General features: G+C 40.9%; 1 protein-coding gene across 4 annotated transcripts in view; it reads left to right on the top strand.

Moving 5' to 3' along the window:
• Window positions 1–25,563, top strand: part of SERINC5 (serine incorporator 5) — a 50,350-nt gene extending 24,787 nt beyond the window's left edge. For all 4 annotated transcript variants that reach the window (XM_064405448.1, XM_064405447.1, XM_064405449.1 and 1 more), the window contains exons 3-12: window positions 4,812–4,990; window positions 5,283–5,365; window positions 8,252–8,345; window positions 9,931–10,142; window positions 10,911–11,006; window positions 13,012–13,138; window positions 14,745–14,811; window positions 17,858–17,897; window positions 18,594–18,741; window positions 19,000–25,563. In XM_064405448.1, the coding sequence (XP_064261518.1) occupies window positions 4,812–4,990; window positions 5,283–5,365; window positions 8,252–8,345; window positions 9,931–10,142; window positions 10,911–11,006; window positions 13,012–13,138; window positions 14,745–14,811; window positions 17,858–17,897; window positions 18,594–18,741; window positions 19,000–19,147 (1,194 nt within the window). In that variant the 3' untranslated portion in view covers window positions 19,148–25,563. The remainder of the gene's footprint in view (window positions 1–4,811; window positions 4,991–5,282; window positions 5,366–8,251; window positions 8,346–9,930; window positions 10,143–10,910; window positions 11,007–13,011; window positions 13,139–14,744; window positions 14,812–17,857; window positions 17,898–18,593; window positions 18,742–18,999) is intronic.
• Window positions 25,564–26,221: the final 658 nt, after the last annotated feature.

Below are 26,221 nucleotides of genomic sequence, written 5' to 3' on the forward strand. Positions count from 1 at the left end.
TAAAAACTGTTCAACATGTGCGTGCTGAGATTGCTTGCCAGGAATTGCTTTGACTTACTAGATGCTTAGCTTGGCAATAAAGTGAATAACCCAAGGAACTTAAGTGTGTGGGAGACAAATTATGTGCTCATATCCAAATTTCATAAAGTTCTTTTCCATCAGTAGTGTGGTTTTAATGCAGCTTGTATCCCTAACAAAAAATATTCTTTATCCAACAGAGAAGTGATTCAAGAAGCCTTCAACAACATGCTTTTCAGTATTGCCAAATTTCTTTTCCAGTTCATAGTCTTGAAAGCTCAGTGTGGGAAGAAATGGCACAAAGAGTAGCTGTTAGTTTGAAGTGGAAGGATAATCACTGTCTTAGTTTAAAGCATTTGATGTCTTTGAATGGGAAATGGACCATCTGAAAGTAGGCTTTCTTTATCTGCTTTCTAATTTAATAATTATGTTCAGGGCTGTTAAAAGTTCAAAGACCTCTGAAGCTAATTCAGCACAGTTTTAATAGAGTGCACCTTGAAAATACTTATTCAGACTAACCAGTCTCAGCTTCTCAGTGATGAGCTGTGTTTTGAAAGTGCTGTGCACTTACTGATTCCTTTGCTTTTGGCCGGGTCATGGAACACTCCCAGCTCCTGAAGCCAGACTGTAAGCAAATACTTTGCATGATATTTTTTGGGATCTCATCCTCTCTTTTTCTTTTTGAGAGAAAACAGATTTTGATTAATTTTAATCAGATTTTTTTTTAAATTTTGTATTTAGGTAAGGAATATCAAATTTCAAATTGTAGCGCAGTCCTTTTTAGAGCTGTAATCTTGGCAAGGAACCATGAATCTCCTTTACCAGTGTAGAGACCAAATACTCATGCTGATCTTACATGGAAGGAATCTCTTTTCTCAGTGAGAGGTGTTTTTTTCTCTTTGGTTTTTCTGCTGTAAGTTCCCAATTATACAGTAGTAGATCTTTGGGGAAAGAAGCAATCATCAGTGAAGGAACAGGGAAGAAGTTGATGGTTGTTTGCAGAAAAATTTTGGGTAGTAAAATATAAAATAGATTTTGCAGGAGCAAGGTTGCATGTCAAGGCAAAAGATTGGGTATTCCTCAATCAAAACATGTGACCCTGCTGACAGGGACAGAAATACAGAAAAGACCAGTATGGAGTTACACTCCATATTGTGCTTCTATACTTTGATCCATATATTTTTTCTTTTTCCCTGTTTTGCTGTTTTTTAAAAAAAAACAGATACAGCTTAACTCGCATGTGTTCTGTTGAAGCAAAAAATTGCATTTCACAGGGTTTGAAAGGAAAATTTAGAGAAGAAAAGGGAAAAAATGGTTTTGGTCTCTTAAAACAATGTTTAAATTTTTTTTAAACTTAAGTTTTTAATATTAAAGCTCTTTCAAAACTAATGGCTTCAATCTGAAAATATCTATGTCCTACTTAATTAAGGAAAAGAAAAATAAGAAAGATATTTTCAGGAAAATAAACACCAGTAAAATTCAGTTCAGTTGTCTGAAAGCATTTCAGTACAAGGTGGTCACATGTTCCAGCAAAACATACTTTCAGGCTTATTTCCCCTGGTAGTTTATATCTTGGCCCTTAGCTGCATTATTGCATGTTAAACCCCAAATATGCTACCAGAAATAAGAGCTCTGAGTGCAGATGGCCGTTGCCTATTTATGATAAAAATTTAGCCTTAGATTCGTGATGATGTGTTCTGGTCTGATTGTTTCTTGGTTTTTTTATTTAATTTCTCAGCTGCCCAGGACAGGTGATTTTGCGTGCGGTTTTTTCCCTTGCTTTCCCACCTGCCTAGATTTTCATTCATGCATCCTTAACGAAGTTTGCCTACCATATTCTCCCTCCTTGGATGAGGACACCGAGGTGAAAGCAGGGTCCTCCAGGGCTGTTTCTGCACACTTCTTCCTTCCTGTTCCCCTGGGATGCGCTTTGCTGTGCTCCTGAGCTCAGCAAAGACCCACTCGGGGGTGGCCAGGCCCAGTCTTGGCTCTTGCACCAGGATGGTTCTGTGGGCTTGCAGTTTGCACTGAGGGGAGAGCAAGTTCAGGACACCCTCTTTCTGTAGATGCTGCTCCAATGTTGATCATCTCTGAGGGCTGGAAGATTGCCAGCTTTGCTGTGATAACATCATTGCTTGCACAGCAGCTGAGGCGTTTGTGTTATTGGAGCGGATACTGAGTGTCTGCAACAAGAATGCTTTGTCCTCTGCTTGGAGGCCAAAGAATTTAGCTTCTGCTGCTTTTAAAGGTACAAAAGCAGCTATTTCACTGTATCTTGGCAAAAAATGAATATGTGATTTAACAGCTGTCAAAAATATCCAGCAAATGGTTAGCATGGTAAAGCACATAGGGTGGGCAGCCTTCTCAACAGCTGAATGTGTTTCAGAGATAGAGATTGAAAAGAAGCATTAGTCTTTTTTGTTTATCAGTGAAGTCACATAAGCCTTGATAAATTGTTTCCAGCAGTAGACCATCCTTTCACAAAAACATACCCCTTTTATTACACCAGTCCTATTGTCCCCAGCATTGTGCTTGTGTGTTGTATCTGTTAGGGCCTCCAAGAGCTTGATTTTATTCTTGTTTTGTTCCTTCAGGACCATGGGTCTCCTAAAAGAGCATTCAGTCTCATGGGACTGTTTCTGTGGCCATCACTTTTTACTGCATAGTGTGGTGAATACTACATAGTGGTTAAACTCTTTGTTGCTTATGTAGGGCAAATGGAGCTATTGTTCTTGTGAATCCATCTATTTTCTCTCAGCCAGACCTGTAATGAAGTAAATATTTACAGAAGAAAACAATGTATAGGTTCAAAAATCCCATCAAGATTTCTGTAGAAACCTATGCAATTAAAGAAGTTGCCTATTTATGGTTACCCAAAGATCTGTTTCTAATTAGCTAGTCAGTTGATCAAGTTTTGTGATATTTTTGTTTTGTTGTGTTTTATTCTGAAAGTCTTGTAAGTAAACTGATTTGTAAAAATCTGTCTCTTTGGTGAGTACTATCATTGATGTCAAACAAATAAGTAATTTTCTCAGAAATATTTTTAGTTCAATAATATGCCATATTCTAACATCTCCTGATTGATGGTTGTTATAAGCAAAGAACAGGAAAGCATTAATTGATAGCCCAGTTGCTTTCCCTGGCATTGTTGCGGCCCCTTGGCTTGCCCTGGCATCACTGTAGTGATGATAGTTCTCATAATTATTCCAGTCAATCCGTTTGCTCATTTTGAATGCTGGTGTGTTTGCCCAGTCTGACATTTCATTGCTTTCCAGGACCTGGGAAAAGTGTTGCTGATGCTGCAGACAATTCCTCAGGAGCTTTCCAAAAACTCTTGGATGCAAGTTAGCTACAGCTACTAATGTCCAGCTTCTTTATGCAGTGTCTACTAATCTCTGAGTTACTGCTGAAAGAGCAGCTTGGAGTGGCCCAGCTTGAACCCATTCTTGTAACACCGCACAGCTGTGCTGGTGGTGGTGAAACAGCAGTTTTCATCTCCTCGGCTGGTTCTGGCCCACCAAAGATCAGCTCCAAATTGTAGTTAGGTTTGCTGCCCTTAGCTCAGCCACTCAAGTGTTGCTGTGAGCTCCTCTTCTTGAGAAACTGCTGGGAGGGTTGTTGAGCCCCTGCCTGGTTTGGATTCCTGGAACATGGATTGGAGTTGCATATCCTGCTGAGAGAGGAGGGCTTTCAGAGCCTGGTGGCTGGAAGCTGGCAGTTTACTTGTTTATCACTTGTTTACTGCCTCTCAGAGGGCTTTCTACCTGGCTGGGAATGCTGCCTGATGGCTAGCACACAGACCATGGTACTCTTTCGTTGTTATGGCTTTGTGTACTGACCTGCTTGCTGAATAAAGGGGTTCCCTTTGCCATAGCTGTTGATTTGTGCATGCTGCCTCCTGCTACATGTTGGCTGCTCCATAGCAGCAGTCAGCTCCAGAGGATTTAATAACGTTGTTCAACTGGTCTTACCAACCTCAGCTGAAGGCTGTAAGCATACAGAGAGGCCTTTTTTTCTTTGAAATGGATAGTGGTTTTCTAATTAAATTCCTGTGTTTCTGTGCAGCTAAATGGTTTTCTGGCTGTGAGGAGCCGATGTCTACACAGAGGTGCCTCACAGCAGCGGGTCCTGGCCACACAGACCTGGGTTTTTGAGCACCCAGCATCATATTCATGTGGTGAAACTGAAGCCAGAATGTGCAGCTGTTTGTTTTCCCCTTCATGGGGAAAGGCCTCAAAGGCAAATATTTAATGAGTCAAGAGAGGCAGGAATATTCCATCTTTCTGTTAATTTAAAACAAAATCAGGTCAACTGGCACAACTCCCTTTCAGAAGCTGTGATGGAGTGGAGGGTGGTTGCTGCCTCTGTGACACTTGGGTGTGTTTCTGTCTGCCTTTCCAGCCAGGGCAGCACAAGCTGCTGCTGTGTTTCCTGTAAGCTGAATTACTGAAGCAGAGTCTTTTGCTGTGCAGCGTGGGAAGAAGGGATAAGGTCCCTGGGTGAGGGAATAAGAAGTAATGGGTAGGAATGGCATGAACCAGGAGATGAAGGAAAGTGGACTTGTACCCCAAGGGATCTGTAAAGAATTGAGAGAAGGCTCTGGAAGAGTTCAGTCCCTTATGCTTTAGATTTTGTTATAACCCCTGAACTCTGAAATCCAGGCTGAAGGGGTGTCAAAAGTCAAAGGTATTAAATGAAGCCAGTGTAATGTCAGCAGTGCACAGATGTAGACGTGCTTATGTGTGCTTTGTGTCCTTTTAAACAGTTTATATATAATGTGTTCTGCTTTTCAGATTCCATTCTACAAGCAGATGTGCCAGGGTATTCAGGCGGGTGAGATGTGTGAGAAGTTGGTGGGATACTCTGCAGTGTACAAAGTCTGTTTTGGAATGGCCTGTTTCTTCTTTTTATTCTTCCTGTTCACCATCAAAATTAACAACAGCAAAAGTTGCCGAGCATACATTCATAATGGGTGAGTTTTTTATTTGATTGTCTAATTTTAACATATCTTTACAAATTTGTGCCACAAACTTCCTACTTGGGTGTAGTACTAGACAGAAAAAAACCCCAAAGCTCAAAAAACTTCACTTTGCTCTTACTGTTAGAAATAATGTGGTCAAGTGAAAACTAAGGAAAGTGGTAATCAGTCATCAAAGGATAGTTTTTTTCCTCATTACACTTTAAATAAAGATTTCTTGTGGTACTAAAGTTGAAAGTCTCTAATTCCTATTCCTAAAACCAGATTTTTTTTTTCTCTCATACAGATTCTGGCTTATTAAACTTATAGTTTTGGCAGCAATGTGCTCAGGAGCTTTCTTCATTCCTGATCAGGACACTTTCCTCAATGGTATGTCCTCCTGTTTTGTTATGCTGCTTCATTCTCCACTATCTTGTGAGTGGTTAAAAATCCGAGAGGTCTGATCAACACGAATATTGCCTTGTTTCTTCAAGTAAAGCCTTTACAGGCCAGATGCAAAAATAGTGTTTGGGGGGAACACTGTGTGTGCAGACTACATGGTCTTCATGTGAATGTGCCTGGTTTTTTTCTGACCAAGAGCAGGGCAAAGTGGTAGGTAATGGTACCACTGCAGCAATTCTTTAAGAATTCTTGCCAGTTCTTTAAGAAATATGGAACTGTAATGGTGCAGAAGGAGTTGTTCACTGAAGAACACTACAGAGCTGCATATTAGTTTGGCTTGTGCAGGTAGCTCTGGCGTAGTGCTGCAGTCAGGCTGCACAGTGGAGGGGTGCCAGTGCTCCAGGAGGCACAGTAACCTCCTGGGCACTGGTGTTTGCTGGCTGGAAACTTGCAGAGCTCCAAAATAATTTGGGATGTTAATTTTCAGGTTGGGGGCATGCATGCAATAAAGTAAAATTAGAGTTCTTGGGCCCTGGTACATGTGTTCTGCTGAGGATGCCATGTCAGAAGCATTTCCAGTTTTGGAAGGAATGCTGGCAATAGCACAGGCATGCTGAAGTGCCAGCTGGGAGGGGAGTTTAGCGCAGAAGTCTTGTGGGCTAGAAGCATAAATCCTGGTGATACCAAGATGAGTTTATTCTCTTACATTTGCAGTAAGTACATCTTACAGCTACTTGTAAGCCCTTAAGCTGTTGGGTGTGAACAGGTGGTGGGGGGTGGGATGGGGTCGGTAAAGCAAAGGAGCAGTTGTGCATGCTGCCTGCTTCCACTAAGATTTGCTTGGTTACCTTGTTCCCAACACTCATCTGCTCTAGCCAGGATTTTTAAAAGGGCAGGAGGGAGGGGTAACATGGGACGGAGAGTGGAGTGGGCAGACTATGAGCACAGTACTCTGGGAAACTAAAGTAAAAACCACTACAAATAAACCACTGACAGATATAATTCAGCTTCTTGCTTTTGCTGTTTGTTTGGTCCTGGCTCAGTTGAGGCCCTCTTCCATGTCCTCTATGAAGTTGTGGGATGGCTGTATGTGTTTGTCCTTAGGACCCATTCTGTTTGGATTAGATGTAGCAGTACAATGCCTTGTACTCGTGGGCAGGTGAGACTGCCTGTCATCTTGGCAAGTGACCCTTTTCGTGGTGAAATGTCTTCAGGAACTGATGTGGTTGCAGAAAAGAAGAAACAGAATTTTTTGTGCTGATTCTCAACAGCAGTCTAATGTAGTCTGGAGATACAGCATAACAAGCTTTCTTCCCCAAGCTAGTTCATGACTTTTGACTCCAAAGGTGTATTCTGTGACTTCTGCTAAACTAGATGTAACCACAAATTCCTATTACCTCTAGTCTGCCCCAGAATTTGAAATTTACAGATGGTTTGAGTATTGTATGTTTGTGGGGTTTTCTCCCCTCCTTTCAAGAAACTTACACTGTCTTTTGGTTGCTTGTTTTGTTGTTGGTTTGGTTGTTTTTTTTTATAGAGAGGGGGTCATTCTCCCAACTGCTTTTTTTTTTTCCTTGAAAAATAAAATCTCGTGCCATGTTTCCCAAGCAGTTTGTTAATCATGGAGGGGGAAGATTATGTGCAAGCAGTAGGTTTCTGTGAGTCGTAGTGTTAAACCCACACTGGCTAGGCTGATCTTACCTGTGATTGATCCATAAACGTCTGCAGTATACTGGTGGCAGAGGGAGATCAGGAGAGTCTGTCTATTTAATTATTCACTCCATTGGTAGTCTGACCTTTCCTACTCTCCCTTTCCCAAATACACATGCCACTTTGTGCCCTGCCTATTTTTTATGTACTTTTTTACGTAATAACTTAATCTGTTTTTTTGTTTTGTATGTTTGAAGAAGCTTGTCAAGTGTATACAATATGTTTAGCAAACCAGACAATGACATTTTTGCTTGCTTTTAAATAATGAGCTTATGACAGAGTAAGGAAAAAAAAATCCCAACATCAACTGCTAATGGGAATGAGCCCTGACTGTTCTGTTCTTCCACTTAACTTACACTTTTTTTTGAAAGAAAAGCACAATAGAAGGATATGGTTGAATTTTGCTGATGCATTTCCTTGGTCTTTTCTTCACTGAAATCAGTTGCTCATCTGGAGTAGTTTGTAGTGTGTGTACTGCAGAGCAGCACAAGCTGTATATACAGCTAAAAATTAAAATAGGTATCTGTATTTCCTCAGACACTTCTGATGTTGCATGTAAGAAATCTGTTGTGTAAAACATCCAAGCAGCTACCCAAATGCAGTATATGTAGGTCAACAGTTAAGTACCCAAATAACCTGTCCTAAAATCAGTCAGTGAATACTAAGTGTTCCTTGGGAGTGGCTTGGAACAGCATTTGTGAATAGATAAACCACACCTTTGTTTTTCTGTGGTACTGGAATCTGGAGAAGAAGAAATTGCCCATTTTAGTAATTACTGGGTTCCAGTACCTTGCGATTTCAGGGTTTGGATTCCTGTGGAATGCCTTCACACCACCTCCTTTCTGTCAGTCACAAATAAAGGTTTCAGTATTTTCTGTCTGACCATACTAGCTCATAGGCTCCACAAAAATTTTCTAGGTTAGGAAAACCCAGTAGCTGTCCTGACAGGATTGTATTGAAAATGTAGCAGGTTGCAAGCTGAATTCATAAGGGAGCTAATCTTGAGTTAACTGAGCTGGCCTTTCATCTGAAATCTCTCATCTCCTGCTACATTTGTGAGCTTGAGATATTCAACCACATTAACAGCTTCACTGCATAGACAATAAATCCATTTTATCTCAAGGGAAAGGCGTTTGACCTATTTTCTGCCTCTCTGCCTTGCAGCCTGGCGCTATGTAGGAGCAACAGGAGGGTTCCTTTTCATTGCCATTCAGCTCATCCTGCTGGTTGAGTTTGCACACAAGTGGAATAAAAATTGGTATGTGTTGGGCAAGTAGTTATTTGCTTAAAATTCTGGTGGACTCCTGACCAATACTTTTCTCATAACAAAGAATATAGTGTCTTGGATGTAATTTTTGAAAGGAGATAGTTGAATCAGAGCTGTTCATAATTACTTCATCTGCTTTCTCCTTCCCCAGCAGAAATGTTCCTTATCACTCACTTCTACTCTGCTGATTTATTGGCTTCCATTAAGTAGTAGTGTCCTGGAGTGCTTGGCTTCCATTAAGTAGTAGTGTCTTGGAATGCAAAAATTTCTAACTATAAGTTATTATATATTTTATATGAAATTACATCTGCTAAGTGGAGTGGTGCAAGAGAATAAAACGAGTTGCAAAATGTAATAGTGAAGCTGTGTGCAATGCTGTGAACTGATAAATCCGCTTTTTCTGTGTCAGCTTAATGCATGTCAATTTTCTTTCTCAGATGAAGACTGCTAATTTGTGTTCAGCTTCTTTCTTGTCATCTAAATAGGCAAGATTCCATTATCAACCTAGATATGCAATATTTGGGTACTGACTTCATTTTTGGTTCAAGTATATTTTCTGTTACTGTCCTAGCCCTTCACCTCTCATCAAATTAAAATATTTAAATTTTCCTCCTGCATGTATTCTCCTGCCTCCACCTCCACCCTTTCTGTCTCACATTTCCTCCTCTACAAACTCTTGCAGTGCTTTCTTGTTCTAATTAAAATACCTGCTAAGAAAGTTTTAGCAAACCTTCAGCTTTGATAAATTCCTGTTACAGGGTGGAAGAGGTGAGAATTCCTTATACCACAGATATTTTTAGTGCTAATTACTGTAGCTGGCTTTTTGTGGATGAAAGACTTCCAGAACCAGCATTTAACTTTAGCTCTCTTTACATTAGATATTCTTTTAAAATAAGTCCTGCTTTCACAAAACCACAGGAAAAAAACCCCACTGAAAAGACTTTCCATCTGCAAAACAGCCCGTTCTTTCAAAACAAGTGTTTTCGTTGCTTCTTTTAAACCTTGGTGGGCTTTGCAAGAAATCTTTGGAAGATGAAGAAAGGAAAACAAGATGAACCACTCTTTAGCTGAGAGAGACTGGTGGTTAGAGTCAAATTGAGAGGAGGCTGAGTGAAAGAGTAGTAAAACTTTCAAGGTAGTACAAGGAGCAGAAGAGAGGCCATGCGATGCAATGAGCAATAAACCTCTGGTTTCATTGTGTGGAGAGCACCACTTGCTAGCCCAGCCTGGGGTCCTTGGAGTTGCTGCTGAGGAAACTCCTGAAGTATTGAGCTGAGATATGCTGTTGGGCTGATCCCAGAGAACTCCTGGGAGTTTTAGGAGTCAGCACTGGGCTATAATTACAGAAGGAGCTGATTGTGATAGTACAGAAGATAAACACTGATGATAAGGAATGTTTCCCTCTGTTTCATGGGTAGGAACCTTGCCAGAATCTGTGCTGGTGTAGTGATGCACGCATGCTTGGGGAAAGTAAACACTGTCTTTTGTGTTTGAGGATATGAACTCTTCAGCTGTTAGAATTTTATGTTCTGGGCAAGTGAAAACAAATATAAGATGCTTATCTCTCTCTCCCCAGGACTGCAGGTGCAAACCACAAGCAGGTGTGGAATGGTCTGCTTGCCTTGGTCACTCTCATCCTGTACTCCATTGCCGTGGCAGCACTGGTGCTCATGGCTCTCTTCTACACGCGCCCAGAGGGCTGCATGTACAACAAGGTGCTGATCGGAGTGAACGGCGGCCTGTGCCTCTTCGTGTCCCTGGTGGCCATATCGCCCTGCGTCCAGAACCGTGAGTCCACTGACCTGCTCTCCTCCTGGGATTTTGCTGCTGCCGCAGCTGTGTGCCTGGAGGCAAAAGCCATGTCTGGGCAGAAAGTCTAATAGTTCAGAATTGGTGCTGCTCTTGACTCTTGTCTACATATCTGTCTGAAGTGCTGTCGCTCATTGTCAGCTTGACTGCTGAAACCACAGAGGTGTGAGACGTTCTGGGTGTGCCATCAAGCACATAGTGTAGAGAACACCCGCGGGGTGATGCCTGGTGCTCTGTTGTGAAATTTACCTAAGTCTGGCACTGGTAGCTCTCAAACTCACTACTGTTTTACTATTTACTTTTGACTTCTTGGAATTTATAATTTATAAAGTTTGGGCCTGGTAGAGTTACCAGCAATATTTTATACTTCATGTGCTCTTAGTATCTTGCAAGCATTGGGCCTGAAAGTAGTGGAGTGACTCCAACAGAGAGATTACAGGCAAGTAAAATTATTGTGGCAGCTTTTGAAAGTGGCTGTTTGAAAGTTTGGCAAAAGCATGGAGGTGATTGTTTACTTACACAGGAATCACTAATACTTTCCTAAAACAGCCCACAGAATTAAAAGATAGACCTTTTTTTCTTTATTGGACAGTGGAACTCTTATCTAAACTGCCTCAAACACTCACTAACTGCCTTAAGTGAAAAAAAAAAAAGATACTGGTGTGCTGTTATTTAAAGGATATAAATTTCTTTTTCAGTTTGCTAAAATGTCTACAAAAATAACCAATTTTCCTTATTCTTGTAAAGGCCAGCCCCATTCTGGCTTGCTGCAGTCAGGAGTCATCAGCTGCTATGTCATGTACCTCACTTTCTCAGCACTATCCAGCAAACCACCAGAAACAAGTAAGTTATCTAATGCTTTATGTCAATGCTTTTAAACATGTTGTGTATTAAAAGCAAGAATTTAGCAAACCTGGATTAACAGACTTAGGGATATAGAAGTGCTGGGTTTGGTCTTCACAGAAAAAATTGCAAATAAATCTGTGCAGCCAAGAGACTGTGCAATTTGCACTCTCCCTGGGTGTTAAATGCTTTGGTATGGGGACACTTAACTTACCTTGGGTGAGTTGCATCTCTTGCACTATTTCCTATGAACAAATTTCCCAAAGTCTTGTAATCTATTCCTCCTATGAGAAGTACACATTCTCATAATGCTGAATATGACAAAATACATAATGTGTTAGGTCACATGATAGGAAAGGGTTGGAACAAATGGCTCTTGGATTCCTCTGGAAGAAGCTGGGTGATCAGCTCCATCCAGAAGTTTACAAGGTCCAGTTAGTAGGTGCTGGCCATTAAAGTGCATACTAATATGACACTTTTTTCTGCTAGAATTAGTCTTCTGGGTAGGCCTGGACTCCTAATGAAGCAAGAACTTGAGTACCACTTGTATTTCATGTTGAGAGGAAATATTAGAAGAAAGGACTCGGAGTTATGTCTCAGAGTTATGTTGCAGCTGAAATGATGCTGTTCTTCAGCAGAGCTCTCGAACTCCACTTGCCTTTCAGCCACTAGTATTGCAGTTCAGGAGTATGGAACTCGCTAGAGTTTTAAGTTCTTGACACAGCAAAACCAGAGCAAGACTTTACAGCATAATTCAAATTTTCCTCTACCCAAATAAATGGAGGATTCATATGTTTGCATTGGAAGCATTCTTTTCACCTAGAGAAGATTTTTCTAGTTTGAGTTAGTACACCCTTTCTTTATTATTGCCCAGCTTTTAGTGTTCAATAGCTGAAGCAACAACAGCTGGAGGAAATGAAGTCCAATGACAGGAAGGAAAAGTTTATACAGACACCTCTCAAGAACAAAGGGGAGGAGTGGGGGAAAAAGTCTGTCATACTTGTGTAGGTACAGATAAACACGCAAGAGTATTCTAGAGATAGGAAGTAAACCAGACAGTATTTAGGTGTAAAATTTACTTATGAAACTTTAGCCATGTTTTGAATTAATATAAAGTTGAATTTAGAAGGCATCTGAGTTACTCAAAAGTCTGTCCACAGTGGAAAAAGAAGGGAAAAAAGTAATATGTGGAATCAAATCATATGCCTTGTGTTTCTTCATGCTTGTCACAAAGTCTTCAGCAGTTAAGTGAATGACCTAATTCTTCTTGTATATATTGCAAGTGTGGTTATTGCATTTGTTAGAGTATGCATCAAGCACACTCTCAGTCCTCCTTGTCTTCCCATGCCTGAGAATTTTCACAGTTGTCATCTGCTCTCAGAGGTGCTCCTTCTTCACCGGTCTGTGTGATAAGGACTCCACATTTGCTTGTCAGCTTTCACAGTGCCATGTGCCAGAGATTGTGTGAGGTGCTGGTGCTTACTGTGGGGTCCCAGGCCCCATTACTCAGGTTTGCCATGAACTTACCTAAGACTGATTTGACTGAGAACAGGGTGACTACTGACCACCTTTTTTTACTGTGTATGGATTTTATAGTTGTTCTCAAGGCACCCTTGCTGTCAGAAGAGATTTCTGGTCTAAGGTCTGTACTGATTTTGTCTTACATGATTTTGTAGCCTTGGGTGAAGTGTTGACAGACTTCCAGCTTCCTATTTCTTGGTTTACAGAACAGTTGGTTTTCTTCCTTGTTTGTCTGTTGTGGTCAAACAGGAAATTTTAGTACACTACTAAGTTGCATTTTTGTTTTGTCTGAAACACAGAGTCCGCCAGGTCAGATTTACCTATTTTTTTCTCTGTGATCTTTCTGAGAGGTAGACAGAAACAACTGAAATTTACCTACCTCCTATCAGATAATAAAAATTCAATTAAAGCCTTCAGTCTGAAGACTACTTTAAAATGCAATGAAATGAGCTCTGCAAACTGTTCTTTTTGTTTGTTTGTGAAGTCCTGGATGAAAACAACCGGAATATCACAATCTGTGTACCTGAATTCAGTCAAGGCCTGCACAGAGATGAAAACCTGGTTACTGGCTTGGGTACTACGATTCTGTTTGGCTGCATTTTATATTCTTGGTAAGTCTGGGAGTTTTCAGTTACCTTTTTGTAAATGCAATGTTGTGGTCCAAAGAGTGAAGGATTATAGCAGGCCTCATGCAAGGTTACAGAGAGGTGTGGAATAAAGCTGAGCTGGAAGGTTCGTATTTTCCTCAGCTTCAGAATTTTAGACGTTTTAGCTAAAGATGTTCAACAAGGTAATGCAACTTTCAAAACAAATATATCTCATTAAAATCAAGTAGGGCAATTTATCTAGAGGCAGAGGGAAAGAAATTCCACCTGTCTGTGATCCCAAGTAATCTCAGTGTTAAACTCTAAAACTCTATACAGTTACATTCACCTGAAAAGTCTATCTGAAATTTTTGTAGCCTCCTGGCAGAGGCTGTGACTGTCCTTGAAGATCTTGAAAACAGACTTAACTGTTGGGGGGGTTTATGCCTTCCTTTGAACAAATGATGAACACAGTATTGCCATCAGGATTTGCCATTGATCTGCTCCAAAAAAAACCCCTTCTTGTGCCTGTGCTGCTCACCTTTGATGCTCACCTTGTATTATTGCAGCTCACTTCAATAAATTAAGTTATGCTCAGGGACAGGGAGTTGCCGGTGATTGAGAGGTGGTGTGTCATTTATTTTGGCTGTGCAGCTTGCCAGGAGGCAGGCAGCACTGCCTGTCTGCTGCTGGTTTTGGAGCAGGTTCTGCTACTGAATCAGTCCACTTCAAAATTCACGTAAAGATACCCTTTTGTATTTTTGTGAAGTAAAAACAAGAGACTTATTATTCTGTTTATCAAATACATGTGTTCCATTTTGTTCTGGTACAAAATACATAAATATGGGTATAATGGATGTAGTTCACATTAGAAGGGCACTTACAGTGCATCAGGGAGGTGTTTCAGCATGAAGACAATATTCATGTAGCCTGCCACTGAACTGTGCCATGTAGCTGGGGAAGTAAGAATACCTTCAAGGGGAGTGTTTTGAAGCATTTCTTGCCAAGGCTCAGTGTGTACACTAAAGCCTTCTTGTGGGTAGTGGGAAATTTGCATTTCCCATCCTAAAAGGGCAGGACAGAGCAAGAAGTGTTTCCTGTCAGAAGAAGGTAGAAAGGATTCCCCCACAGATAACTACAGTCATGCAAGAAAGTAATTTCTAGGAAGTGGTACACTGACAACAGTTGCTGGTAATTAACTTTTGAAAACTAACTGCCAGAGACCTGTGAGTTTGCTGGCAAAGCCTTTACAGAAATGCTGAGCCATAGTGATGGCTGTGAACTGAGTATAAATGCACTGGTTATGCACAGCAGGGGAGATCTCTTCTGGTTTGTAAATTGGAGCACTTAGATTTTGCTGCTGTCAGATGGTGGTGAATTCATCACCTTTCTGGAGTGACCTACTTTTAAGCTCATGATTCAGTCTGAGCTGGCCAGTGGCCATCTGCCAGGCTGGTTTCTACCTAGTGCAGGACAAACTTTTCACATGCTTAGTTCTTGATGATAGCATCCAGGCAAATGCTTGGCTGAGACATGGGAGTAGACTATTTATGTTAGCTGTCATGTTGAAGAGTTACCCTGATGGGGCTATAGTTATGCCCAGGGCTTTGACACTGTCTTCTTTTCCTTCTAGTCTGACCTCAACAACACGTGCAAGCTCAGAGGCACTGAGAGGAATATATGCAACAGCTGAAACCGAAGTGAGTTCTTGCTTCTTCACACAGGATTTTTGTGTAAACTTTTCCCCATGCTTTTATTGCTGTTGTTTTTGTGGCCAGTAATCTGAAAAGAGAAGCTATTCTTGTTAGCATGTATGCTATGTGCGCCTGGGTATGGGCTCATCAGAACATTAATCCACATTGGCCCTTCTGTAGTTCTTGCTGGTCCCATAGAGGTTCCTTTATGTACTAAGACTATTTGCTGCTCTTAAACTTTATTCGGCATCCTGCAGACTTCCTGTAAATCTTGTGTTCAGCATGAGCTCATGTCCTCTCATTTAAGGGAAAAGTGTGCTGGAAAGCTACCAGAAGAAAAAGTGGAGGAGTTCTTGAACATTTTCAGTCCTGGTTGCCTTTGTTCTCATAGCAACTAAGATCCCAAGTTCTTATCTCTTACTTTTATTTCCATACATAAGTAGTTCTTTTCTTTTAGCCAATAATTTAATTTCTGATTGTATTTCTTGTCCCTGTTTCAGCTGTACAAGTTTCTTTGTTCCACCTACCTCTTACTTTGGCTTCCTTGTCCTGGAAACACCCAGAAAACTCTGGGAAATCAGTGGGGTTTTGCTAAGTAAGAGTTTCCCCTTGCTTATTGCTAGTGATGCTCTTCAAATATACGTGTGTGTTTGGAAGATAAATCTCCATCCCTAGCTCTCTCTGCATTGGTGTTGCTTGCATCTGCAGATTTAGCTTCCATTTCACAAGTCTTTAATCTGAGTGTGAGAGTTCATAAACATGAGGTATCTGCTGAGGCCTTTGGTGTTTGCAGTAGCTGGGCGTGGGGAATCACAAGACATTCCAGTGTGGGAGTGCCAGGGTGCTTCCCTGTGGCAGGATGCTGTGGCTGGCCTGTGCCAGCCCAGCCCTAGCTGCCAGCCGGGCACGGGGCACCCAGGCCTGGCATGGCCTGCCTCAGGCAGGTCCTGACGGGGCCTGTGCCTTCCCTCCCCGCGCTGAGGGACAGGACGGGAGCACTGCAGGGAAAACAGCTGCCCTTTGTGCCCCTGCACCTCCTCTGCCAGCCAGGCACTGTAGGAGGCCTCTGCCAGTGGTGTGGCTCTGTGCCCTGTGGAGGAGCAGCGGGAAGGCTGGGACCTATGGCACAGCATGGATTTGGGATGTGGCCCTCACCGGGAAGGTCCATCTCATCAGCCAGAGTACTTGCCTACTGGAATAGTTCTGATTTGTTGGGTTTTAAAGAGCCAATTAAATGTAAATATAAAGAAAGGAGTGCTGAAGAAGAGCAACTGACTGCACTGTGTCTCCAGCCCAGAGAGGGTTTGTCAGCTCTGCTGGAGGCAGCTGAGTCTTAGGGGTTAGGACGGGTGTGCCAGCATTGCTAATTTCAGTCTGTGCCAGGACTAAATTACAGCTGGTTAAAATGTTGAAGGGAACCCCAGTGCTTGCTTCAGAATGTGAGTACAGCCCCAGCATAAGGCAGGCTGGCACTGCAGGCGAGACTTGGCACAACAAGAGTAGAAAGAGGTAGAGAATAAGGAGTTTACATAAAATCTCGGACAGTCTTTTGAGAAAGAATGCACTTTTTGGCTTTTCCTGAGTTTATGAATCCAGTGAGTACAGGTAGTCAGGGATATGTGGGGTGAACCTCTCACTTGCTGTTTCTGCTGGACATTTTACTTTCAAGACCTATTGTCTGGGAAAGCATGCAACCAGTCCCTGCAACAGGGGATAAGCTGTAACATAAAGTTTAGAAGTGCAAAGCATAAATATTTATTCATGTGTATGTGGTGTCCCAACCAAACTGGAGCACCCCAAATGTGATTTTACACAAGGGTCTTCTACCCTTCAGACATTCAGGTGCAGCATGATTTGACTAATCACTGGCACCCACACCATCATTACTAATCATAATAAAACTTTGCAAAGCAACTATATTTCTGCAGCAGTCTTGCTGCTTGTCTGTTGGTCCAGACATCCTTTAAGTCAGTCTTGAGACAGCTACTTGATGCTGCTATGGTTTCAAAGGTGTTTGAGAGGCCCTAGGATGCTGGCCTTACCTTGGCTGTCCAGCACCATGTTTTATCCTTCATGGACAGCTCTAATTTTCCAAGCAGCAATGTCCTTATTTTCAGGACTGGGCAGTCCTTTAGTTTGTTTTACTTAAGTGTGAACAATACCAAAGTCTCAGGTAAAATTCCTCATTACATTGTACAGTATGCTGTGAACAAGTAAACAAAGTTAAAACGCTTTCATGGTATAAAGACTGATATAACAGGAAAGTGAATTTTCCTAACATTCATTGTCTTAATCAGACCACAAGCAAAAGAAATCTCAGAGAAGGATGAGTACAAATAATACTTGTGATGTGCTACAGAAAGTGCTGACTTTAACTGTAGTCTGGTGCAGGAAATACTCTGATATTTGTTTATTGGATGATCAGCACCTTTTCTGCATTTACATTACCATTCAACACAGAAAGTGTAAATTTCAGCTTTTCTTTCTCCATCAGGTTAAAAAAGATGAAATCTTCCTTTAAAATAGTAAAACCAGTTTTCTGCTTTTATCCATTCTTGTGCTCATTCTGGCTCTATTTCAGCAAAATCTTGCAAGGAGAAGTACATGTCACACTGGAACAGTTGTAATTTCTAACCTATGCATCAGAACTTTAAAAGTTCCTTATACTTTCATCTTAGTACAAAAATGTCCTAAAAAGCACTTGTTTGCACATCTAAATAGTTAAGTCTCCTGAATATGAATGTGCCTTATTGTACCATTTTGTCATAATTTTATGAATCTGTGTTGGACCTAGAGTTGTGTAAAATGGGTAGAGTAATTTTTAAAGACTGGTTCATTTCTTCAAATTTACTGAGCAGGTTTTTCCAAAGCTTGGAAACTGCTGGTCTGAGCTACTGGGCAAATCCTAATTTAAGTTTTGTGCTGGTTGGAAATACAAACCAGACTTTTCTAAATTAGTGTCTGTAGTTCAGACATAACAGACCTTCCTTCCCAGCAGTTCTGCTTTGCTGTAGCACAGGTTCTTACTCCCTTCCTGTTGTCTGTTTCACAGGTAGCTCGTTGCTGCTTTTGCTGTGTGCCTGACGGAGACGGTAATTATGTTTTCTCTGCATAGTTTACCATATTTGTGGCTTGTGGACAAAAACCAAGAGAGTAAGGACACAGCTGTGGATGGAGAGCTGCTCATACCCTCATTCAGTAGAGTATGAATGCAAACTGAAGCAGATGAAGTGCTCCGAGTTAGGCTACAGAGAGAAGCGAGAGATGTCACAACACCATTTCAAAAATACTAGCAATACTAGGCTAGTTAATAATTCTTTAAAGTACATTTCATTCCTGCAACATACAAAGAGTAATCTCTCTTTTTGGCATGCCTGTGAGTGTACCTGGCTGCTGGACTTTTGGCTCAGCAGCTCTGCAGGGACTGCAGTTGAGGAGTGAGATAGGAAGGGAGTGTCCTATTTACAGACCTGGTACAATCAGGATTATCAGCTTGAACTTGCCAGAAAAATATTGCACAGGTAGAGCAATTTAAATGCTCTCAATGCTCCAAATCTACTCATTAAACCAGGAAGCTGTTACAAGGCAGGATTTCAGTTTTAGTCCAGTTTTTCACTCAGGGTTTAGGCCCATGCCCTGAGGATGAGAAAATATGCAAGTGTTACTCTGTGTCAGTCACACTTTGCCAAATCACACCGTAGATGTTTTGCTGTGTTCTCTGTGAAACCAGCTGCTCTTTTCAGTTCTCATTACGTTTGCAAGACTTTCTTGTTTCCTGTCTCTTACAGCTGATGCTGAAGAGCATGTTGAAAAAAGGGGAGGCCAGACTGTGGTTTACGATGAGAAGAAGGGCACAGTGTACAGTTATGCCTACTTCCACTTTGTTTTCTTCCTGGCTTCTCTCTATGTGATGATGACAGTAACTCATTGGTTCCAGTAAGTGTATTTCTTTAATGGTTTCTTTAATGCTGACAAATTAACGTCTCTCTGTGTTGGGAGGGAAGATGTGAACGGGAAGTTCTGCTGTGTGGGTGCTTCCAATCTTTATGGTAGAAGTTTGAAGAGATGTTGCAAGTCTTTCTTGGGTGTTCTTGAGCAAGATATTGCTCTATAAAGGGCTGCTCTCCCTTGCTTCCTCCATAGCTTAACCTAGTTAGTATTTTGTGTCATTCTATTTTTTTTTCCCCTTTACAGTTATGAGAGTGCTCAGATTGAAAAATTCTTCACTGGAACCTGGTCTATCTTCTGGATTAAGATGGTCTCCTGTTGGGTTTGTGTCTGTCTGTACTTATGGACTCTTATTGCTCCACTCTGTTGCCCAACCAGGGAGTTCTCAGTGTGAACAGTCTAAAGGTCATTTAAAGTTTTTCTCTTTTTGTTTTTTTTTTCTTTTTTTTTAGGAATGAGGAAACACGAATTACCTGCTTATCATAATGTACCAGTTATTACCTTTTTAGTTAGACTAAACAAATGATTGAAGACTTCTTTTACCATTTTTTATTATCATGAACAAGCATTGCTTAAGGGAACAAACAAAACTGTTTTGAAACTTGACAATGCTTATGTGTGGTGTGTAGAAAACACAGTTGTTGCATAAACTGGAATAAGTGGAATACGCTTCAAATAACTGACAATCTTTAGCTGGCTTCATTGACAAGAAAAAAACCAACTTGTGCAGATGGTATCTCCTTACTTCCCAGGAATGTTTGGTATCTTCCAGCAAATATGCATTAATTCCTTTTTATACTCTTTCATTAACTGTTTATTTTGCAGTTTGCAGTGATGATTTGGACTGCTGTTTTGTACAGCATATAATTTTTGTAAGTAGTATCCAGATAATTTTTTTCCAAAAACCATGTCTAAATACTTCTGTAGAAATAAGAGAATATATAAAATTTGACTGCCAAAGCATCTACTAAAAATTGTTTATCTAAGTATTAAATATATTAAGTTATTTTATACCTAGATTGAGAAAGGAATGTACCAATGATAGTATTTATTCTATTATTACTTTAAAGGCACTTGGATATTTTATGCAATTCAGATTTAGCCCAGTTAATAATTGAAGGGGAGTTCTACACACAAAATCTCAAACTGAATTTTGTTCAACTTTGCCAGGTCACTCAAAAGTTGAGTGTACTGCATGGGGATGTAAAATAAGGTACATTCTTTATTTACGTTGTTTGCTGTTGAGAAAATTATAGTTAAGGGAGCACTGCCCCTTGCTGTTAAATTTAAAAGTGGGGTGCTCATTTACTTCTCTACCATGCTGTTTTAGCTTGTCTCTAAAGGTCTCCCAGGTCATCAGTTCTGTTTCCATTACTAGTTTTATAATATTTTAGATGCATTGATGGTCAGAAAAGGATTATAGTGTGTCATCATATTTTCCGCTTTTGTGTTGGTTGGGAAGTATTTTTTCTAACTGCTATATTTTTATACTCCTCTGTTGATATTAGTTTTGCTGTTGAGATGGGAGTTAGCCAGCCAATGTATTAATGAAGGCAGAAATTCTCTTGTAGATCTCCTATTCCAAACACTGGAGTAAGCAGTCAGAAAAGCAAAACCAGAAGACACAAATGCAACAAGCAGCTGCCTTAGTACAAATGACTTGACAATATTAAACACTACCTTGTTACCTTTTTAAAAAATTAATTTAAGCAGATGATTTGGTGGTAAAACAACAGCTCAAATGCCTGAATGCTGAAAAATGTTGAACCTCCTGTTATCTGCATTATGGTGGGATGATTTTATGACTTGAGTTAGTCCTGGTGGTTTTTGTCTCTCTCACTCAACAGATATATTCACACGCATGTACAGTGTAAAAAATCAACCAATTAGCAGCTCACTTTTAAAAAAAAATATGATTGAGCCTTAAATCTTCATCCACTGCTTTCTGCAAGTCAAAGAAAAGCACAACATGGATGCCACTGGGTTGGCCAAGAGATTTACATGCCTTAGTTGTTCTGTTATAATAGTTAATGGCTAATGCCCACCTGGTGAGTAATCTTAACATATCGGATCTTGGTTCTCATCTTGTTTTCATTGCCATTTTTAGCTGCCTTGTTGTTATGGTATCCCAGGGCTTCTGTCCTGTTTGGAGCTTTCTAGGGATGTGATCTTCCCTACCCTGTGCACTCTCACCTGAAATAAAATCTTCAGGTCTGCAGTCCTGTCTACTTGTGCCACCTATCCCAGTAATTAGAGCCTCAAAATACATGTTCTGAGATCTAAGGGAAGGAGGAGTCTGTCCAGCAGTGACTGCCTTGGTGTTCTTGTTTGCCCCAAGAGTTAAAAATAGCAGTTGAAGCTGGGCTTTGACACTGAGTTAGAAGAGCAACAAATAGCTCTGGACAGGGAGCCAGGTTTTTCCCTTTGCTTCTGCTGGGAGATTCTCATCCTGCCAAGAGATCTGCTAGCATGGGGACCTGTCAGAACATTTCTGTCTGCATTTAGAGTCCTGCTACACAGATACTTCTGCAGCTGAAGAAGGCCTTTGTTAATGCTGTTTCAATCCAGAAGCATTTATCTGTCCAATCTCTAAGATGAGAGCTTGTGGAATGATGACTAACAGTTGTCCCACCTAGCTCGCTCACAGCAGCAGTTCTGACAGTTTTGATCCAGTGCTGTAGTTGTGTGCTACAACTGAAATAGTCGAGGCTCATGCCTTACCTGATCCTAAGAGGCATGCAAGAATTGCCTTCTAGTGCCATATATGTTGTAATATGAGAAACCAAGCTTGGCTGGGGTTTTTATGTTTGTTTGGTTTTTGGGCTTTTTTTTTAATTAGCCATGTTTTTTGTAACAGAACAATCAGGGAAATGAGCTTTATGGAGGCACACACTATGTCAAGTTATAGGGCAGGGAAATATTTCTGCTGTCTGGCTCTCATAGCAGGCATCCCAGTCACAAATGTGGATGATCTTAATACTAATCTTGGTCCTTGGATGTTCCTGTTTACAGAAACACTTATTTTATCTAGTATTTGCATCAGGGCTTTCTGCACCTCCTTGTGCTGGTTTTTTTACAGTTTGTGTTTCGGGAAATAGGTTTTCCACAGAGGAAACAAGGCTGTAAAAGAAAGTCCACGGTGAGGCATGAGTCCATTCTTCTTACACAGCACTCGCCTCACTGAGCTGCTCCTTCATCCTTCCCTACTACTAACTATTGACCTCAAGCATGTAGATCTGCAGGTATACACAGAGTGGGAATAGGGCAGTGCCTGTTTATACAGTTTTGTCTACTTTGAGCAAATGTTTGGGGGGAAACCCCCAAAAATAAATAACGTTGAGGGCCTATGTGCCCATGGTGCCCCAGATCCAGCTGTGGACTTCCAGGCCTTTCTAAGGAATCGGTAACTAGTAGCACTTGGATGTGCAAAGACTCCAGTTCCTCACCAAGACAAGGCTTCCTGCTGGCCAGGCAAATGTTACAACCTTAGTGTTTGCTGTAAAATCTGTACTGTGAACTTCCATGTGCAACTACATAATAAAATCCTCGGCTTGGGTCAAGGAATCAAATTCCCAGCCCATAGATTCCAAACAGTTCATGCAAATGGGCTTTAACAAAAAATTTGTTAAGAAGTGCCTTCATACCTACTGCTGTGATAACTATTAATTCAGGTGGCACTAGAACTGGGAAACCTGGACTGAGCCTGTGACTGGGTGATGCTGCCTTGTAGATTACACCAGTGTGTACAAGGCACAATCAGACCCGGAGTGCACATGGAAGACCAAACAATCTGTGCTTGACAAATCTTTGGGGATAAGACTGCTTCAGGTATTACTGTGCAGTGGAAAATTAAGTGGGAAAACTCACAAGTAGCCTGATGCTTTTGTAAATAAATATTTTTTTTACATTTAAGCTGTAAACAGTTAACTTTCTCTCCCCATACCTGAAAGTGCAGGTGACTGTCTGCTGAGGCAAATCCTGCCTTGTACCGTGTTTGTTCATTGAATTTGTTCCCAGATGTAAGCAGTGCAGCACTTCTGGCTCCTAGTGGTTTTGGGCTGTGTGAAGTGAGAAAGCTTACAAAGACCAGAGAACATGTCCTGTACTAAATTTCCTCTATTTAAATTTGAACTAATGCTATCTTTAATAGACTTTTGGAGGAAAAGACAGTGTTAACAGAAGTCATGCTGGTAAGGTGAAACAATTTTATTGGCTTTTTCCTACTTTGTCAAATTTGCCATCATAAAGTTTATATGGGACTTCACTGCTGCACTATCATCTGAGACTGGAACAATTTTACTTTTCTTTGTGAAGGCAACCAAGAGCCACAGTCATGACTGGTTCTTGTTTGGGGTAAAATAAGTGGGACAGACTCAGAGACCAAGTGTCTGAATCCAAGTAACTGGACTAACAAATGAGATGATAAAACTTTTCTAGGGATCTGCGGAAAGCAGATGGGCATGCTCATTTGCTGTCGGCCACATAGTACCTCAAAGTGTGCAGGCAGCCCTTGCAGCTGAGCTCCACTGCAATCGCACATCAAAGGTATTGCATGTTTGTGATACTCTCAGCTCTCTCCTTTGAGCATTTCCGTGAGGTTCAAACAGCTTGTACATGCCCAGCTAATGTGGTAATTCCTGCCTGGGTTGGGCTGCTTTCCTCTGAGATGCAGAATTCAGTGTTGCTAGTGTATATATAGTCCAGAGAGAGGGTTTGTCCCCTCGCAGACTCATAAACACTGCATGTCTATTTATTTATTTATTTTGTGTTTTAGCACCTTTTTAGAAGTCTATAAGCGCTTTGAGATTATAAATTACGCATGTGTAATAGCTTTGTCAGCTACTGCTGCAGCCATTTCTGGGTTGGAACATTGCTATTAATGAAGCAACCATTGCACTTGTGAAAAAGCTGTTTTTTAACAGCTCTTTGGCTTTGAATGATAGCATGAGGAAAATTTAGGTACTTAAGATAGTGCTGCTTGAACTTTGGCTAGCAGCCCACAGTATCATGGGCATCTCTGAACAGATCAGCAGCAGAGTAATCCATTGACTGTTTTTAAACTGCATTGTAAAGATTTTATAAACTGCTAGGCTTTTCTCCTAAGTTGATGAAGCAAAATACTACAAGACCGTACCCTTCTGGCTAGATGAGTTGAGATTATCCATAGCTAAAATTTTGCTCTCGTTTTCCTTCTGGGCTTTAGAAGCAATGTCTTTCGCTTGGAGGCTGTATCGCCTTGTTTTACTTGCCTTTTTATCTTTGGATTTGTTTTTAAAGGCACTGTAAACTGCCTTCCTTCCCAGACAACCTGCTGCCTGTCAAATGGGATGTCTTTGGTGCTAGAAATTAGCAAAGAGCTCTTTGCCAAGTCTTAGTGATCCTTTCCTTTTCATAGCAGGACAGTCTGCAGCACTGAAGCAGAGTCAAGGATCATAGTTTATTACATGGATCAGTTTTTCTGTGACAACTGATTCTTTGTTTCCCGATGTGGCCTACAAGTTCTTGTGGGAGGGAAACACATAATGAACACCGTGACATTTTACTTGTGTTTTCAGTTTTGTAATCAGTGGTTAAAATTCAGTGTTTCACATGACTGTACAAATGAATGCCAGGGGTCAAGTGCTTAGAAAGCTTTAGCTTTTTTTATTCTGAATTTATGCAGCTTGGGAACTGGTGTGTCTCTGCATTTTCTACATCCTCATGGCAGAGTGCCCGGGTGCCCCAGGATGGGGATGTAGAGACACTACAGAGTTTGAAGCAGCAACTTTGAGAGACTGGCATGATGAGTGCTTTCTAATGCCCAAGGAAATTCTGTAGGTTTCAAGTAGGCCTCAAATTCCATTTGTTCAGGGGTTTCTATGGAATCTGGATTTGATTCTTTCTACACCTGTTCAATAATGTTTTTAAAAGTTAGAATTTATTTCAGATATAAGCCACGTTGGCTTCCCCGCTGCCAGCCAGTCCCTGATCGTTCCCACTGTGTAGCATACAGACATTTTCACAGACTTGTTCAGAGCCACATTCATCAGCTTTGAAACCACTCCAGCAGCCTGAAGCTTCCAGGGCTTTTGCTCACTAGAGCTGTGGGGTGCAGCATTGCAGCCATGCTTTTGCCAAAGAAGCCTCAGCGTGAAGCCAAGAAGAAAGTGCAAAGCCAGGAATTTTGCAAAACGAAGGCGAAGTAATGGATCATTGGACATACCATAGCTTTAGTTTTCCTCTTACGATACAAGTCCAGGTGCTTAGGTGTCCTTTGGACATCCATGCAGACTTCAAGTGCAGAGAATTAACTTTCAGATAAAATCATTCTACTTGTAATATACAAGCTGAGAAAAGATTTACTAGGAACATATGGGTTCAGTGTCTGCTTTTTGTTCACCACTGATTTGTGGTGTTCAGTCTCATATATGCCATGTTCAAAAACTGGATGCAAAATAGTCAAAATATAAACACATTCTTAATGGTGAGGGGATTTCAATTAGTCTTTTTCAAGGTTCTTAATATCTCAAGGGAACTTTTTGGTGTGTATGTGTGGTTTTATTTTATTAAGCTGTAGCCCAATGAAGTGGAAGTTTGCTAGTTTATTTAACTTTTTTGCAAGTGTTGTGGTCTTTAGTAACTGTAACAGTTTGACTTTTAAGGATTGGTAAAGATTCCAGAATTGTAAGATCTTACTTGTAAAATAGTCAACAGCTTTGCCTTTTTAGCATGTTAATGGTTTTTATGGACACTTCTTTTTGTATACTGAGTGAATGTATTGTTTTAGATTTAATGTTTAATGGACCAATAAAATTTTTCTTACATTTGAAATGAATTGTTGTGATACATTAAATTTTTGAAGTAATTTCATTCTAGAAGAAACATATAAAATAATCTAAATATATGCACTATGCAGTTACTGAGCCAGTAAAAGTAAATTGGTTGATCTTTTATTTTCACTAAATTTCAATGTTGTTTAATAAAAAAGTGCTGCTATGTGGAATATTAGAGGCTTTCAATGTCCATGTTGTTTCTGTATTTCTCTGATGTGTGATACTGGATGATGGCAGATTGCACAGATTTGTCTGCACCATCTGTTCTGTACAACCCAGCTCCCTGAGATGTGTAAGATACCTTTGCAGTGCAAACAAAATACCTTCAAGGCTGATGTAGCACTGAAGCACTGTGCAGCTATTTGAGATGCAGATCTCTGATTTTTTTTCTTTTTTGTTTCCCTGCACTTGCCCAGGTGCTGGGGTGGGCAGCTGTTGAACTTGACATGCTGAGATCCACACCAGGGAAAGTGCTTTGTCTCCATGGGTGGTAGTTCCTTCCCGCTCACCATCCGTGTCCTGTTTCAGCTGCAGGCTGCCTCCTGGTACTGGTACTGGTGGCACCCATGCTGGAGAGCTGCCCAGACCCACACCAGGACACAGTTCCCTGTGGTTTTGAGAAACTGCTGACCAAGCTTCCAACATGGCTGTTACTC

This window comes from Passer domesticus, chromosome Z (genome assembly GCF_036417665.1).
Source record: "Passer domesticus isolate bPasDom1 chromosome Z, bPasDom1.hap1, whole genome shotgun sequence".
Classification (NCBI taxonomy): Eukaryota; Metazoa; Chordata; class Aves; order Passeriformes; family Passeridae; genus Passer; species Passer domesticus.